The 18,060-nt window shown below is 38.6% G+C and overlaps 2 protein-coding genes across 23 annotated transcripts in view; both read left to right on the top strand.

Moving 5' to 3' along the window:
* LOC144053930 (uncharacterized) overlaps positions 1-9,407 on the top strand; it is a 10,899-nt gene extending 1,492 nt beyond the window's left edge. Inside the window, exons 3-18 of the mRNA XM_077568861.1 lie at positions 40-202; positions 368-560; positions 652-744; positions 1,692-1,745; positions 1,878-1,955; positions 2,581-2,634; positions 2,789-2,878; positions 3,518-3,571; positions 3,726-3,815; positions 4,440-4,493; positions 4,641-4,727; positions 4,970-5,078; positions 5,338-6,744; positions 7,279-7,434; positions 7,550-7,603; positions 7,957-9,407. Of these exons, the coding sequence (XP_077424987.1) occupies positions 40-202; positions 368-560; positions 652-744; positions 1,692-1,745; positions 1,878-1,955; positions 2,581-2,634; positions 2,789-2,878; positions 3,518-3,571; positions 3,726-3,815; positions 4,440-4,493; positions 4,641-4,727; positions 4,970-5,078; positions 5,338-6,744; positions 7,279-7,434; positions 7,550-7,603; positions 7,957-8,219 (2,999 nt within the window). The 3' untranslated portion in view covers positions 8,220-9,407. The remainder of the gene's footprint in view (positions 1-39; positions 203-367; positions 561-651; positions 745-1,691; positions 1,746-1,877; positions 1,956-2,580; positions 2,635-2,788; positions 2,879-3,517; positions 3,572-3,725; positions 3,816-4,439; positions 4,494-4,640; positions 4,728-4,969; positions 5,079-5,337; positions 6,745-7,278; positions 7,435-7,549; positions 7,604-7,956) is intronic.
* Positions 1-18,060, top strand: part of ppfibp2b (PPFIA binding protein 2b) — a 77,253-nt gene that overhangs the window by 10,982 nt on the left and 48,211 nt on the right. For 21 of the 22 annotated variants that reach the window (XM_077568487.1, XM_077568486.1, XM_077568485.1 and 18 more), the window contains exon 2: positions 16,704-16,800. The exons of the other annotated variant lie outside the window; for it this stretch is intronic. In XM_077568487.1, the coding sequence (XP_077424613.1) occupies positions 16,722-16,800 (79 nt within the window). In that variant the 5' untranslated portion in view covers positions 16,704-16,721. The remainder of the gene's footprint in view (positions 1-16,703; positions 16,801-18,060) is intronic. 22 annotated transcript variants of the gene reach the window in all.

Genomic DNA, 18,060 nt, shown 5'->3' on the forward strand with positions numbered 1-18,060 from the left:
TCTTCCACCTGACTTCATTATTATTTTTGTCATTACTAGGGAGAGGGGTCTTTGCTTGTGCTTCTTTTGAAAAAGGAAACTTCCTGCTAGAATATCATGGTGCACTTCTAAGCAAACAAGAATGTGAGAGGAGACAGAGATTGTACCATGACAAAATGAAAGCATTCATGTTTGAGTTTCACTTTGACGGAAGAACTTGCTGGTGCGTATTAAGTCCATGCTCCATTTAATTAGTCCATATTAAAAGTCCATAATTTGTTTAGACTCATTAGCTTTGAGTCAAAACCCGAATGGGATCTTAAATCAAGAAAATCAACACTACCGAGTTCTAACTATATAATATTAATAATTGGTTTTCTATTTGAAGTGTTGATGCAGCAACAGAGGATGGGTCACTAGGAAGACTGGTCAATGATGACCACATCAACCCAAATGCCACAATGAAGTATTTAAATGTGCAAGGAAAGCCCCATCTGTGTTTATTTGCGACACGGGACATTGACCCAGGAGAGGAGATTACATATAATTATGGTGACTCTGACTGGCCATGGAGAAGCAAGGTAATCATATCAGAATGTGATGAGTGGTTAGTGATCTGAAAATCAGTATTGACTGAATTAAACTCATGATGTTTGTCAATTTAAACCTCAGGAATCTGGCCAACAAAACACATCCACATCCAAGCTCACCGTGGAGGAAACTACATCTACAGCGCCCACAGATGCTCTGAAATCTTTTCAAGAGGTAAATCATGTACACTATTTTAGTGCTCTTTTACAGTCCATACGCTATGTACAGGTTAGGGTTGTCACAATACTAAAATTTCAAACTCAATATCGATACCCAGGAAAATACTTGATGCTTAATACCTTTCAATACCATACCAAAAGATATACTAATCCTAAAATAACAAAAATAAATAAGACAATCACTTTTTCACATGCAAATAAATAATTTAAACAAATGAAAGAATACGCCATATTAAAAAATGCCACTTTATTCTACGAATGACTGTCTGAGCCTGTCGTATCACTGGTCTTAATTTTCTTTGCGGTTGGAAGTTTTTTTTGTTTTGTTTTTTAAAGACAAGCATGTCAATGTGCTCCTGTGCCCTTCTTGGCTTGCAAATGAGCCCTGAATTTACTAAAAATGAGGCACAACTTGAAGCAGCAATGCACGAGCACACTAAGCTAACCATGAGGCCGCGGCTAATGGCTAATAATAAAACAACAGTCACTTACTGAGCATAAGTCTAACCGCGGTAGCCAGCTAACGGCTAATAACAAAACAACAAGGCATCTGGCTTTTTCTTGTCCACCAAAACTGGCACGTTTAGCCTTCCTGCCACCACACTGGCCATACTAAGCAGCTGTAAAACATAGCTGAACAAGCAAGGTTGCAGTGTGGGCTCTCCTGGGTGCGGGAGCCTGTCTTCCGAGGCAGCGATGCTAGTGGAGTGTGCACGGCTGACGCTGCAGGAACGCTACCATGTATCGATAGTATTGATACCATTACAAAGAGATATTGTATCCGGATACGACGTGTTTGAAAAGTATTGATACTTTTGACAACCCTATTAAAAGTACACAACGTGAATGGATTTTAACGCCATCTTTAACTCTTAAAAAATAGACAAAGTTTACCACTCATACATGTCTGTGTTAAATGTTTCCTTCCTGTCTCTTTTGCAGCATTCTGACGCAGAGAAGTCTGCCCAAACCTCCAGAGTTGAACACATTGAACAGGTACATGTAGTTGTTCAATAGATTTCAACGCCATCTGGCAGTTAAAAACTGTATGCATATTTCTGCACTTTCAGTGAATTTGTAATCAAACATCATTTCTGTGTGTATTGTCTCTGTATTTTTCTCTTTCAGTGCATGATGGAGACAAGGCACTCCTCAATGAGTTTGAGCCAGAATGACCTGAGTCCACCGCACAATAGTTCTCAAAAGGTAAATTACTTTATCACTAATGAGTGTCATTTAGCATCCAACTACAGTAATTGTTTGCAGTGCTCTATCAAGTTACCAGTAATATTTTGGTGTACAGAGAAACTTATTGAAGGCTTGATAATATTTTGAATGGACCGAGTGTATGTGTGCGTGTGTTATCACCCAGATTTATTGTGTATTGGACTGACACATTTCGTGATAGTATTTTCAAGTTTTAAGTCACAACCTCATCCATAGGTTTGAATGTGTGTGTGTGTGTGTTGTGTCCAAGTATGGCATAGACTGACACTGGCATACACTGACTTTCGCCGAGAAAGCATTTCCTGTAGAAGTTGTCGCACTCACCTACTTGTGTGTGTGTGTGTTCACATAATCTCATGGTTTAGAGGGACATTTAACCTCATTGTATCTTTAAGTCTTACAGTCACCCAATATCACCTTTCTGTGGAGTTGAATCACTATACATACAGTATATAAATATACTTGGTAGGCTATTGTTTAAATGACCTAACATAAACTCTGTGTTTCTTGATCCTGCATCACTCTGAATCAGCAACGTAATGTAAAGCGTTGTCTCAATGAAGGTATGTCTATGTTTAATGTTTCCTTCCTGTCTCTTTTGCAGCATTCTGACGCAGAGAGGTCAGCCCAACCCTCAGAGGTTGAAGATATTGAACAGGTACATGTGGTTGTTAAATGGATATCAATGCCATCTGGCAATTAAAAACTGTCAAAGTTTACCGCTCATGCATATTTCTGGAACTTGAAACAAATTTGTAATCAAACAGTCTGATGGCACCTGTGTGTATTGTCTTTTTATTTTTCTCTTTCAGTGCATGATGGAGACAAGGCACTCCTCAATGAGTTTGAGCCAGAGTGACCTGAGTCCAGTACGTCGTGAGCCACTCAACAATTCTCAAAAGGTAAATTACTTTATCACTAATGAGTGTCATTTAGCATCCAACTACAGTAATTGTTTGCAGTGCTCTATCAAGTTACCAGTAATATTTTGGTGTACAGAGAAACTTATTGAAGGCTTGATAATATTCTGAATAGACCGAGTGTGTGTGTGTGTGTGTGTGTGTTATCACCTAGATTTATTGTGTATTGGACTGACACATTTCATGATAGTATTTTCAAGTTTTAAGTCACAACCTCATCCATAGGTTTGAATGTGTGTGTGTGTGTGTGTTGTGTCCAAGTATGGCATAGACTGACACTGGCATACACTGACTTTCGCCGAGAAAGCATTTGCTGTAGAAGTTGTCGCACTCACCTACTTGTGTGTGTGTGTGTTCACATAATCTCATGGTTTAGAGGGACATTTAACCTCATTGTATCTTTAAGTCTTATAGTCACCCAATGTCACCTTTCTGTGGAGTTGAATCACTATACCTGTACATACAGTATATAAATATACTTGGTAGGCTGTTGTTTAAATGACCTAACATAAACTCTGTGTTTCTTGATCCTGCATCACTCTGAATCAGCAACGTAATGTAAAGCGTTGTCTCAATGAAGGTATGTCTATGTTTAATGTTTCCTTCCTGTCTCTTTTGCAGCATTCTGATGCAGAGAGGTCAACCCAACCTTCAGAGGTTGAAGATATTGAACAGGTACATGTGGTTGTTAAATGGATATCAATGCCATCTGGCAATTAAAAACCGACAAAGTTTACCGCTCATGCATATTTCTGCAACTTGAAACAAATTTGTAATCAAACAGTCTGATGGCACCTGTGTGTATTGTCTTTTTATTTTTCTCTTTCAGTGCATGATGGAGACAAGGCACTCTTCAATGAGTTTGAGCCAGAGTGACCTGAGTCCAGTACGTCGTGAGCCACTCAACAATTCTCAAAAGGTAAATTACTTCATCATTAATGAGTGTCATTTAGCATCCAACTACAGTAATTGTTTGCAGTGCTCTATCAAGTTACCAGTAATATTTTGTTGTACAGAGAAACTTTTTGAAGGCTTGATAATATTTTGAATAGACAGAGTGTTTGTGTGTGTTATCACCTAGATTTATTGTGTATTGGACTGACACATTTCGTGATAGTATTTTCAAGTTTTAAGTCACAACCTCATCCATAGGTTTGAATGTGTGTGTGTGTGTTGTGACCAAGTATGGCATAGACTGACACTGGCATACACTGACTTTCGCCGAGAAAGCATTTGCTGTAGAAGTTGTCGCACTCACCTACTTGTGTGTGTGTGTGTATTCACATAATCTCATGGTTTAGAGGGACATTTAACCTCATTGTATCTTTAAGTCTTACAGTCACCCAATGTCACCTTTCTGTGGAGTTGAATCACTATACATACAGTATATCAATATAATTGGTAGGCTGTTGTTTTTGAAATTACCTAACATAAACTCAATGTTTCTTGATCCTGCATCACTCTGAATCAGCAATGTGATGTAAAGCGTTGTCTTTATGAAGGTATGTCTATGTTTAATGTTTCCTTCCTGTCTCTTTTGCAGCATACCGACACAGAGAGGTCCGCTCAACCATTAGAGGTTGAAGATATTGAACAGGTATATATGGTTGTTAAATAAATTTCAACGCCATCTGGCAATTAAAAACTGTCAAAGTCATGCATATTTCTGCAACTTCAGTGAATTTGTAGTAATTAAACAGTCTGATTACACCTGTGTGTATTTTCTCTGTATTTTTTTTTTCAGTGCATGATGGAGACAAGTGACTCCACATTGACCTTGTGCCAGGGTGACCTTAGTCCAGCACTTGAGCCTCAGACCAGTTCTCAAAAGGTAAATTACTTCTTCTTTAATGAGTGTAATTAAAAGTACAATTACAGTTAACGGTCAACAATTGTTTCCTGTGCATGTCAAGTCATCAGCAATATTTTTGTGCTCTGAGAAACTTCATTGGATGCTTGATAATTGAAGTCAGAGTTTGTACATATTTGTTCATCTAAGTTTTTTTTCTGCTAGCAATCCCATATCCTTATTAAATATTTTGCTATCACTTTTTAAATAAATACCCCCCCCAGGACTGTTGGAAACACCTTCTTGAGGTCTCAACACTGTCACCCTTTGACAAGTGTGTTCTATGCTTGGGACCTATATCTTCTTTTACATGGACTGGATACAGATGCAAAGGTAAACCATATATTGATAGCATTGCTTTGAGTCCAAATTTAGACGATACAGCCAGAAACCAAACAAATTATGCCATTGGCCACCGAACAGTTGTCTGCATTGTGGACATGATGTAACAATTTAATTACTGGCAACTCTTCTTACACAATATAAAATACAGCACTGATTGGTACAGAGAAGAAAATTGTTTAAAGAAGTTATGTTGAAACTGTAACTGGCACTGTTTGTTTGACCCAACATTTTCTAACTCTGTTCACAGCATGTTCAAGAGTCTGGCATCTGTCCTGCTACAGACGGAAGAAAGCAGAGGATGAAATATTAGACTCGGATGAGGAGCAGAACTCTGGAAGCAAATATGTCCCTGATTCAGATGAGGATTCAGATTCAAGCATGACTTTGGTGCCTCATCAGTCTAAAGTACGACAGAAGGAAGGAATACCAGCCTTACCCACTAACAACTCTAACAGTTTGGACACACATTTTCCAAATGACGCTGGCACATCAAAATGTTTACCCACAGATGTCATTGCTGGCGAAACGTCAGATTCAGAAATTTCTAGCAAAGACTCATCAAATAAGCATGTGAAGAACAAAGATAAAAAATCTCTAGAACATCTCAATTTGACCAATAGAAATTACTGTTTTGTTTGTGGTAAGCCACAAAGCAGACTGACTCGCCACCTGAAAGTACACATGTCTCACCCAGAAGTTTCATATGCATTTTACCTCCCTGGTCACTCTCAGGAGCGCAAGACTTTGTTTGAAAAAATGCGAAACAGAGGAAACTTTCATCATAACATTGCCATACTCCAAGGTGAAAATGGACAATTAAAAGTGAAAAGGGTGCTAAAATCTACTGCAGTGGCTGGAAACTTTGTGCATTGTATGCACTGCCAGGGCTTATACGCACGCAAAGAACTGTGGAGACATGTCCGAAGATGTTCGTTAAGGCCAGAAAATCGCAATCTGGATAAACAAGCTGGAAGAGCCAGAGTTCTGTGTTTTGCTACAGCCCAAGATACCGTATTCAGTCAACACTTCTCGAGTGGAATGTGGAAGCTTCTTAGCACAATGAAGACGGATGACATTGGCCTTGCTGTACGAAATGACCTATCTATTGTTCATTTGGCCCAGTCCCTGTACAATAAACATGGTCAAGATCCCACAAAGTACAAACATATTCGACAAAAGCTCCGAGAAGTGGGACGACTGCTGGTATGTCTGCGAGCAAACTACTCTGTACACAGCCTGGAGGAAGCCATAAAGCCCTCAAACTCTCAAACAGTTGTTCAAGCAGTGAAGCAAGTTGCTGGATTTCACGAAGAAAGCCTCTCCTACCATACACCAAGCCTGGCTTTGAAATTGGGGCACACACTAAACAAAATCTGCGACATCATTCATTGTCGTGCACTAATGGCAGAAGATGCAGCACTGGTGAAGGCAACTGAAACATTTAGGAAACTATATACCTCCAAGTGGTGTGAGTTGATTTCCAACAAAGCTCTGAGCACATTGAGCAGTGCCAAGTATAATAAGCCAACAACACTGCCCTTTACAGAGGATATCCAGGTACTTCACCAGTACCTTCAGAAGACTGCTGACAGTGCTGTTAGTAACTTGATGGAGGAAGCAACACCGAAAAACTATGCTGAAATTGAAATTGAAGGTGAGTGTTCAGAATGTCAGATGATCATGTTTAGTAGGGGTGGGAAAATATGGGTACCTCAAGATTTGATTCACTTCCGATGCATCATTAGTACATTTGTATTTTTAAAACAATTGCAGAACTCAAGGAAGAGCAAAGATTTATATTTCATACTGACTTTTATTAAAGTGGCAAGGCAACCTGGTTTACAATAGTGTGTCAACACACATTTCAAAAAGTGCCAATGGCAGCGTTTGCTGTAACAAATGTTTAACTTCTCCCAGTGCAATATGCAGAAGACAACAGTGGCTTTTTATTTTTATGTAAACTTTAAAAATCTATTTTTAGTATCGGTAACTCTGAATCGAAGCAGAATCTTTTTAATACGACGATTGATGCATGAAAAAAAAACAATTATCGTTCTCACCCCTACTACTAGATGTGGCATCCTTTCCATCTTGCATCTGTTACAGCTGTACTTCTGGCCAATTCTAAAACTTGATGCCTTGGGGTCTGATGCCTCACTGATCTTTTATTATGACTATCTTTTTCTAGGTAACTTATCATTCAGTGAGAATGAAAATAATGAAGGCAGTGACTCAGAGGGCAGCGGCACAGAGGTCGGAGGACCACTTTGTGAAGATGGCAAAGACCTGGATCCAGCCTCAGACTCTATGATCCTTGAGCAGGAACAGAACTCTGGTGGCCAAGGTAGGTTCTCTGTCTACTTTACAAATTTTCTCTCAGCAGACGGGGCAACAAAGGCCGCCCGGTATCAGTATTTGTTGATGAGACAATTTTCACATGTCGTTTTTGTTTTTACCAGATAAGCTGTCACATGTGACGTCTACAGTAGGAGACACAGTCCCTTCAACTGGCGGTAAGACAAGCTTTAGGATCTTTGGATTATGTTATGAAAATATGCAATGATGTAAGGCCTCCTGAGCAATGAAATGAGCTAAAAAAAAACATAAAATAAAGTCACGTAACTGCTTAAGACTAGATGCAGTCGGTAATGGTCTTTTCTTTTGCCATCCTGCAGCCACACAATAGCCTGCATTAGGCCATAAATAATGGCTGTGGAGAGTACTATCTACTTCCTGTTTTTGTGTTGCAGCCACTGTAATTGACAAATAATCTGTGACATTAGTTAGACTTACCTTCTGATTGTTCAAGTATCTGTAAATATATATATATATATATATATGTATTTTTTGTTTTGTTTACTTACAGTCCTCTCAGGAAAAGACGATGCTGATCAAGAAAGTGAGGCAAGGAGACAGCCAAAGAAAATGTGGAGCAAAGCCGAGGTCGCTGCAGTGATGCGACATTTTGGAAGCCACATAAAAAAAGGAAAACTTGCCTCCAAAGTTGAATGCAGCCAGTGTAAGCGGGCAGAGGACCCTGTGCTGTCACAACGGACTGTACAGAATATTAGAGACTTTGTGAGAAACCGAATAACCACAGCCAAAAGGCAGGCCCAGAAGAGACGGTAAACCTATTTGCTGGTATCTCACTGAGCAACGAATGCTTGCGAACATAGAGAATTTGGAGTTTTTGTCGGGATTCATAAAAGGTTGCAGAAATGTTCAGTTTTCACTTGTCAGTTTTTCCTGTCGCAAAGTTTTTTTTTAACATGTTCAGACAGTTTTTCACTTTTTGCAAGCATCTTCTGAAACCTTTTATGAACCGTGACAAAAAAAAAACAAATTTGCTATTTACCCAAGCATTCATCACTCAGTGAGATACCAGCATGAGAGTTTCATTTAAAACTAAATTCAGGGAACTTTTTATTTATGTATTTAATTATATTTTCACTTAATGCTTCAGACACTAAGAACTCCCTGCACTTTTTCTCTTAGAAATTAAAACAAAAATCTTAAGGGAGATCTGAAGTATATGCCACAAAGGAGGTGGGACTTACGACTTCTGTAGGTCACACACACGCTGTTTCTGGTTACTGTTGCAACATAAGGGTGGAAGTGCGAGTATGGGGCACGGCCTATATGGCGCTACAATAACTGGTATCAGCGTAGGTGTGTGACTTACGGAAGTTGCAAGTCCCGCTTTCCCCGTGGCATATACCCCATTTACTTGCCTAATTTTCAATTGACCTTAACACAAGCTAATGACCCTGGCAGCACCCAGCACTTTTTGTTAGCAAATAGACCAATTTGTTTTAAAACTTAATGTTTAAAATTAAACTAAAAGCCTTTAACAAATTTGAAAGTTATAAACATGCTTAATAGCATTTCAACATTTAAAAAAATATTAATTTTGACCCCATTTTTTTCTTTTGCTACAAATGAATATCAGCTCCAAATGTGGTTATTGGCCTCTTTGACTACAAATAATCAGTATGGTGTCGGCACTGTCTATCACTACTACTATAAACTCTATATTGGAATATTAAACTACAAGGCTCTGAATTTTCAGTAGGATAAAAATGGCACACCAACACGTAGTGCGTAGTGGCTCGGAACACCTTGATTAGAAAGGACTTTGTAGAAAACAGTGTACAGTGTCTAGACCAGTCATACTTGTTAATAAAACATCTGTGTTTACTTTAATTTAGATTGCGTTTGTATGTTTTTACGTTTGTGATATTACAGCTTGGTAAGTGTGGGGTTGCTAATTTCTGAGGTTTAAAGGAGCCTGTGTCATTAAATAGACACTTTCCTACATTCTTTGTGCAGTTGCGTCTTAATTTGTGTGGCTGCAAATGTGAGGTAATTGTCTTTTTAAAGTCTCAATAATGTTGATGCTCATTACTGTCGTATTTTTTGTATTAGTCATGAAGAAACACTTACAGGGGTGAATTCATCATCCATCTATATCCAATTGCTCTCTTTTGGTTCTGTTCACCTAATGCATAGTGGTGTCAGGTGGTGTATTTATGTTAATTTTGGGTGGTGGGGGGCGTGACTACCTTGTCCCTTTAAAGTCACCTTAATCCTGTTTTGTCCTTGTAAACCACAATTCAAGTGTCGTCCCAAACCACCATTTTGTCAGGTCTGATATCTCAGGTTGTTAACCTCTTTTCTAAGCTCTGAAGGGTGCTAAATTATTCTCAATTTTTTTGAAGTGATTTAGCCTTACTCCCATCATTCTAAACCCTTTTAAAAGGTGTGTCAACTTAAATCACCACCGGGCCTGTTTCTGAAATTTGTCAGTCTATACCATATAAACAGGTATGTGTGTGTGTGCGTGTGTGTGTGTGTGTGTGTGTGTGTGTGTGTGTGTGTGTGTGTGTGTGCATGTAGTCGAGCCGACAGAAGACACCAGATTCTACTTCACCAATTAACATCAACAAGACGGCAGGCACCTCTGACATTTAAGATTTATTTGTTCTCTGTTATATCCTTGAGCTCAAAATCATCTTCTCTTTTGGCTTCTCCGTAAGGGAGTCAACAACTTTACTGTAAAGATATGCATGGACGTGTACTCCATCCAGGTCATCAGGACCAATTTAAACACAATACTGAAATTGGTTGTGCATAGTTTTTTTTAGGTGGTGGTGGCCCATCGCTAAGGATCTGGATTGGGGACCAGAAGCTTTGGGTTCAATGTGCCAATGTAAAAATACACTCAATAAGAATTCCTATTGTTCAAACATTAACGATTTTGTGTGTAAAATCCTGTAGTAACACAAATTTTGCACATAAAAAAATTAAAATCTTAAATCAGTGTATCATACAGCGGGCTAAAAAGAAATGAAAATGTTTTCACGTCGCGCAAAGAGCACACGTCGAGTGATGTACACCCAAAACGTCACGTTGCAGTGTTCACAGTAGTAACCTGACTCGCAACGTTTCACCGCCAGCCAAGTCGCCGAGGCAAACGACTTTTATCAGTGCCATATGCAAATTTAGCTGTGCCAACGCACGCTACAGATTGGTGGATTTGTTTCACAGATGTTTTAGGAGTTCGATTAATGTGTCTTGTCTGCATACATTATGCAAATTCAACTTAAGCTCCTCATTTCATTGAGGAATCTAACGAAGATGACGTTGCATCATCGCCGTTCGTGATGAACTGTCTGCAGGGCTGAATTTCTACTATCGCCACACATGTCAACTTTATGCTTCATGTTTCAAGTGGGATTAAATTAAAGACAAATACAAATTTATCACTGTTACTCAAAACAGCTTTGTATATATTCACAGACGTGTCAGTAGCTCAATCAAGCTTTTGATGACTTATGAATGAGCCTGACGAAGGTCAAAAAGTGGCCGGCTCCATTGACAACCTACGCTAGTACTGCTTGTTTCGTTCTCGTTTATCTCCGGGAAAAAAACGTGCCGAGTAAACAGAGCTCTTATGGAACTTACAGAAACGACTCCAGACACTCCGACCGTCCACATATGAAGGATGTATTCTTTATTCGTTTCCTGAAGCCAAAACTTCAAAGGGAGAAATGTGAACGTGGATCAGCTTGTGCGGATGTTTAAAAGAGCAGTTAAAGGCCGGCAAAGTGAAGCCTTTTACCTTCACATGTAGTAAACTTTACCTCTGTATCAGGTCGGCTATTTTCCCCGTCTTTTTCAGCCATCGATTACTCAAGCCATCTCCTTAATTGAACATTTGTATGTTCTATACCAGTGAATTTGGCACCAGGGTTATCATTCTAGGACAGAATTAGTAGATTTAGCACAGTAGAAATCACGCTAGTAGACTGTTTACATGTGTCTACCGTGACTGGCCGGCCGAGTTGGACCCCCTCGCTAAACTCATGAATATTAATTAAGTGTGATGACGTATATCTTGCGTTACCCCATTGGATTGGTCAAGCTTCATCCGGTATGCGCATGCGCGCTATACACAAGTTCAGAGAGGAAAAAAGCTGCTTTTTAACTCATTCACACCCAGCCATTTTCACTAAAGCAAGCCTCTTCGCTCCCAGCTGTTTTACTGGATTTTGCCAGATTTTGCAAGGCCCAGAGAATATTGTGTTCTATTGCTATAAAAACATAACCGGGCAATAGCCAGATTGATATTGTGATTCACTCAAGGGAGTTCTCCACAATATCAATCTGGGACTGCTCCATGGTGGTAATTTTTTTCAGGAAAGGCGGGACATTCTGGACAATACTTTAAGCTGATTGGACGATGGGGCATCTTGTACATGTTTGCTTTGACCAATAACTGCCACGGATGAAAATGTCATCTTGGTTATCGTCAAAGGGGGGAAAAACCTAAACATCTTTACCAGCTTAAAATGAACGAAGCACCTCTTGCTGTTTAACTTTCAACAAGGAAACGGTGAGTAATTTTGCAAAAACAGAATTAATTGCAGCGTCTATTCGTCCATGTTAGGTTTTTTTTTTTTCCCCTGGCATCGGCGCTGGCTTCCTGATTTCGTCCCAGATGCATATCCCGCCCCCAAATATATTGTCGCGCTGTGATTGGTATCGGTGCAAATCAACGGGCTCCGTACAAGATGTATTCTCGGGAGTTTGTGAACTCACAAATACAAATACTAAGAATTCATCTTTTAGAGCAAGGTTAGTAAAAACATGGAACCTACCAAAAGAAAGATTAGAGTCTCTTCTTTCATCAGGGGAAAAAAAGTATATTTGTTTCTGTTTTGCAGCAATTGGCATTAGAATAGTTTCATCATTATTCACAAACCTGTTGGAAAAAGAGCTTGCTGCAACAAGGCCCTGGCTGATCTCTTATATTACGCTGCCACCTGCTGGTCGTTTTCTGTAATAACTACCATTGTTTTAAGCGACCTCTTCAGGTCAGAAGCTGCATCAAAGCCTTCTATATTCTCTAGCATTGAAAAACATAGAAATACATTTTTGGGAGTGAAGGACAAAGTACTAAAAAACTTATTTATAAGCTTTTGGGTTTGAATGAGTTATGGGTGATTCTATACAACAGAAGTATGTTGTGCTTGTGTGTGTGTGTGTCTGTCAAGGTCCCTGTCTGTGCATGCAGGGTTGGGAGGGTTACTTTTAAATTCTATTCCGTTACAATTACAAGTTACCTGCTAAAAAATGTAGTTAGTAATGTAATCCAAGTAAAGTGTTAAAGTAATGTAACGATTACTCCCTCGCTCGCTCTCATCGTAGGAATTGTAATCCCTCGAAATAATCTAAATTTTTTATAAATGTACCTGTAATCTGAACACGTTTTTTTCCTGTACTGTAACGGATCACAATAAAAAAAAATTTTTTTTTGTAATCTGATTACGTAATGGCGGTACATGTATTCCGTTACACCCCAAGCCTGTGTGTATGTTATGTACCAATTTGTCCATATTTGACGCATTATGTCAATCGGAAAGAATAATAGTTATCCACTGACCCCTGCATAATGAGTGATTTTTATGTGTGGACTCCCTGCGATGTGCCAGCGTGTATCGAGTTTTTAAGCTTCCCGCACAATATGTTGCATTGTATAGCTTTTTTAAATCCATAAAAAGCTAGTGTCAGTCAAGGAACACACAGGCCATTACAGAAAGACATGGATGATAATGTTGAGGAAAGTTTTGATATATTGAAAGGCGAATACTGGTCCAATTCACTTGAATAAAACAGATGGCAAGCAACACTCTCACAATTTTACCACAAGCTTCGCTACTTTATCCAATGGTACATATGAAATTACCAGAGTTAAGGAAACCAAGTCCAGAAAGAAAAAAAAAACTGAAACAGTTTGGTTTTAGCCACAGGTGCTTCTACTTAACAGGGTGTGGCGCCTGCCAGTTGATTAGAAACACCTTTGGATTCAACAACCCTGGAAATTATATGGTTAGGTATTGTAAAATACAGTGTATGTGTACTGTTTATTCTGTTATTTTTATGGCATGGTTGGCGGTGAGCAGCTGTATCTCGCTTGCTTATGACACAGAAATTGATTAATTGTGTGTGTGCCGTGTGTATTCTGTGTATTTCTCCCTTCCTCTGTAAAAGGATTTGGGTGGTATATTTTTCTTACACTAGGGATTACTATGGAAAAAGCAGTGGATGAGGCTGATGAGAAGCACACCCAATAATAGTAAAATAACTAGAGAACAGTGCTGTACTCTGAGAGAAACAAACCAAGCAGTTGACCGTAATAAATAGGGCAAAAAGCTGAGAAGGCCAAAACCAAAGCACAGCAGATGAGTCCAGAGCTCAGAGACACTTTCCCATATATTCCTTTATCTCTAGTGACCAGGCATCAATCAGAGATTACAGACTGCACCGAGTTAAACTGTTTGTTACTACGCTGCATTTGCCTCTTTATATTTTGTTTCCCTTTGAGATGAGGGGGCTGTGCAACAATTTTGTAACCCTAAGCAGGGTTAGGGGACTGTTTTTGTAGTCCCTTTAATACTGCCCGTCCAAGCCTGCTTTCCTTTGTCTCACTGTGATGTGTGAAAGGTACCAACACCGAATGGGGCAGTGCAGTCATTGCAGTGGCCTAGCAGAGACAGCATGGCTCTCTGTATTGAAAGCAGTTGTTGCTACTATTTGTACATTGAAGTGACGCCTATGTTTACATTGACAGAATGAATACATTAAGCACTAATTTCATGTTAGTCCATAAAACTCCACAAGATGTTAACACCTTGCACAAAAAAACACGGCTGTTAACTGAATCTAGCTAATTTTCAAAAGCACAGTCAGTGTTGTTTGTTTTGCAATTGTGTTGTGATTAAATGGGAGGAAAAACAAAGTGTCACATTCATATTTTTGTTTAGTGCTGCCCTTAATTTAAAACTGGCCCTTGAGCAGCCCCCAACACACACACATCACCAAGTAGATTTTGATTTTTAATGAAAATTGTAGTTGTCAATAATTATAACACAATGCTAAATCTAAAATATTATGTCAGTCAGTCAGAGCAGTGGTTTTAGCGCTATACAGCCTGCCAAATTTTACTATATTTGAAAAAAAGGGACACAGTCGCCTTCCTTTGCACACTTATATTTCAGGAACTACTTGTTCAATCTTTACAAAACGGGTATTGTTGGAAAGGGAAATCAACAAGGATTACAAATCGGCAATAATTTAGAAGGCTGGTGCATATTTTAGTTACCTTTTAGAACTTTTATTTTAGTTGACCGTGAAATTGACCTTGTGGTGGTTCATGTAACTTCAGCTAAGTTTTTCATGAAACGTAACCTCTCACATGTGTTCTAGTCTAAAGCATAAAAGATCAGAGGGGTAAATTAAGTTAAGCCATATCCTCAGATATTCATTGAGTATTAAAATATCAATGCGTATTCACAAAATATTCAACTTTCAATGACTACAATGATAACTGGCTGGTGCAAAGAAGTCGTTGGTTTTGCGTATACGCTGAATTTATGCACAGAGTAACAACATTTTTACACATTTATTGTGAGAAGAAGCAGACGCATAAGAAGAAAATGTAAAGCATAATTGTTTGAAATACATGATTTTCTTTTTTTTGCATTTATTGTAGTTACACAAGCACATAGTAACTAACTGACTAAATTGTGCCATTACTGTCAGTAACTATGATGGTCCCATATTTAATTTCCGTTATACTTAGTACACCCATCAGCTGTTCACAAATTAGTCCCATTAGTAAATTACAAAATTTAAAATTAATATAATGGAATCACAGTGGTAGTGGCAGCACGTTACTGTACATTGACTGTGTGATGATTGTCAGTGTGTGCTGTCAAAGTGAATTGTTGCTAATGTTGATGAGCATTAGGATGATCTGCGGGGGGTTTGATTTCCTCAAAGCAAGATGACATCACATTCTCCCCCTTTAGCCCTTCATGAACATGTCTTTCTTAGTTGGCATGACAGTATGACATGATGGGAGCCTTAAAGGAGGAGATGAGAAAAATGGCCAACCAAACACAGAGTGTAGGAAAATAGCATAATAGTATTTGGAAGCAAAGCCAGTGAGGCTTACTTACTTCAACCATTTTAGATAGGGGTGTGACTTGCTTAGTACCTGGCGATTCAATTCGTATCACCATTCATAGGTCACAATTCGATTCGATACCTATTAATCGCGATACGAATCTATGAATTGATTATTTTTTAACTCAAATTTAGATATTACTCATCAGTAAACTTGTACATGTACACTGTAAGATTTGTATGAAAATGTATTTATTTATCTAAAAATTCAGGCTTATAACTGAGCCACTGCATTTAACAAACAGTCTGTTTCATGTTTGAACAACACTGAAATAAAAATATTCAGGCTTAATGTTACATTAATATAACATTCTTCCTTGCTTATGTGTGAATCCTAACCCTAAGTAAGACATTTTGTTGAATATTCCCATATTATGTTTAAAAATCGATTCGGCCGCATATCGAATCCATTCGAGAATTACGCGCTGTAATATCGCGATATATTGCCGAATCAATTTTTTTCTAACACCCCTAATTTTAAATGAGCAAAATATGCATTATTTCTTTTTTTTTAATTTTATTGGTTGCCCCGGGGCTTTGTAGATTGCACCTTTTCTAAATATAACGGACAGATTACATGCAATTCACCATGTTCTCCCATGTGTGTAAGAGGGAAAAGTCTTTTTAGCTGTGTACATTCTCCATTGTCTTAAGTGTGTCATTTATACACCTTCATTCTTGGTACACACTCTGGGTGAAGCAATCCTATAATGTGGCCATTTTCTCTCAAATCTGGCCTTCGGTATATGCACCCATTGAAAATTGGCTGGCAAGTGCAACCAGTCCACGGTGTAGCCCGCCTCGCGCCCCAAGTTACCCCTAATGAGGGTGACTTTATACAATCAAAAATGGATGATGCCAAAGTGGATATTAGAAGTGGGGTTATTGATGTTTAATGTTTTTGGTTTTGTTTCCAACAACAAGCACAATGCCGGGTCGGGGTTGGCTTCCTGATTTTTCTCTATCGAACAATTTATCGAAAGCATTTTGTATTGATATCGACCATTTGTCTAACGCAATACATATTTATATTATTACCCAGCCCAAGTTTTAAATAACTTTGTTAATTTGTCTCTTCTACAGATGAATATCTGAGGTCTAATGCCCACCATTACCATGGAAACTGAGGCTAGTCACATGCTTGAGGCAGCTCTGGAGCAGATGGATGACATCATTGCAGGTATGGAACTACCTAGCAATGCGAGGCAAATTAAAAAATAATAGATTAACGAAACGATCGTCGATATGAATATGTAATGCAATATGTCAATTTGAATAACTTGTCTATTGACTTTATTCATTTTATTTTTCATTTGTAAAATATATTTTATTTCATTTCAGAAGTGACTGTGTATTTTAATGAACATTCACATATGAATATGCCTGATTATAGTCGTTGGCTAGTTTCCATCTGTAGTCCCATGACAGGGTAATGTAACATTTTAAAGCAACACTAAGGAACTTTCAGTTTACCTTTATGGCGGCGCCATATGGACAAAAGCGGTATTGTTATGCCTGAAGGTAGACCACATTTCCCATGAGGGAAAGCGTATTGCATCGTTTTTGAGCTCACGCCAGCAAGTGTAAGTCAGACCAATGTTGACCCTTGACTGTCCTTTTATCCGGGTAGCTTCCCTTTTCCTATTTTCTTTTTTGTCTTCTCAGACAAAACCTTTCAGTTGTTTTGCAGCTTCTGCCATGAAAGCAGTAATCGTGTGTCGACATTCAAATTGACTTCCGTCTTTATAACAAATGGGGAAAGGAGGAAGTAATGTATGCTCAAAAGCAGTCAGAACATTTATAGTTTTTTTATATGGCAGTGTTCCTACCAGCCTCCTCAAAGTTGCTTAGTGCCAGTAAAAATTAGACTGACCCCCTCAGGCCAGGGCAAATGTACCATTCAACTAGATTTAAGTCGATGTTTCATCAGAAGCGCAAAATAAAAATATTTTATTAAGGTTGAAAGGTTCCTTAGTGCTACTTTAAGTATACAATACTTTTGTACTGTTTACTTAGCATCAACAAAGGTGATCTCAAGAATTGTTGCCATTTTTTACAGTCTTTGTAATGCCCCAAGGAAGGAAAGGAGGGAAAACAAGGAGTGTGATTTAAATACAAAACATTTATTCATTAACTAACGAGAAGAACGTTTTTTATTAACAGTGTCAATTTTATTTTTTAGTAACAATGTTAATGCTTTCAAAACATGAAATAGAAAAGTTACAATCCTGTCTATTTTGCCCAAAATGGAATGATGTTTCCAAGCAAAAACACAAAGACAACGAAAACAGCACTAAGTGTGCTGTGCCATTATGACTTCTGGAATAGCGAGTGAGATCAATACATGTATCGATTAGCAAACTCACACAAGAACCAAACAAGCAGCAGAGTGGCTTCCCATGCATCAATCAGAGCGTTGCTCTACAACTGCTTACTAGCT

This window comes from Vanacampus margaritifer, chromosome 6 (genome assembly GCF_051991255.1).
Source record: "Vanacampus margaritifer isolate UIUO_Vmar chromosome 6, RoL_Vmar_1.0, whole genome shotgun sequence".
Lineage (NCBI taxonomy): Eukaryota > Metazoa > Chordata > Actinopteri > Syngnathiformes > Syngnathidae > Vanacampus > Vanacampus margaritifer.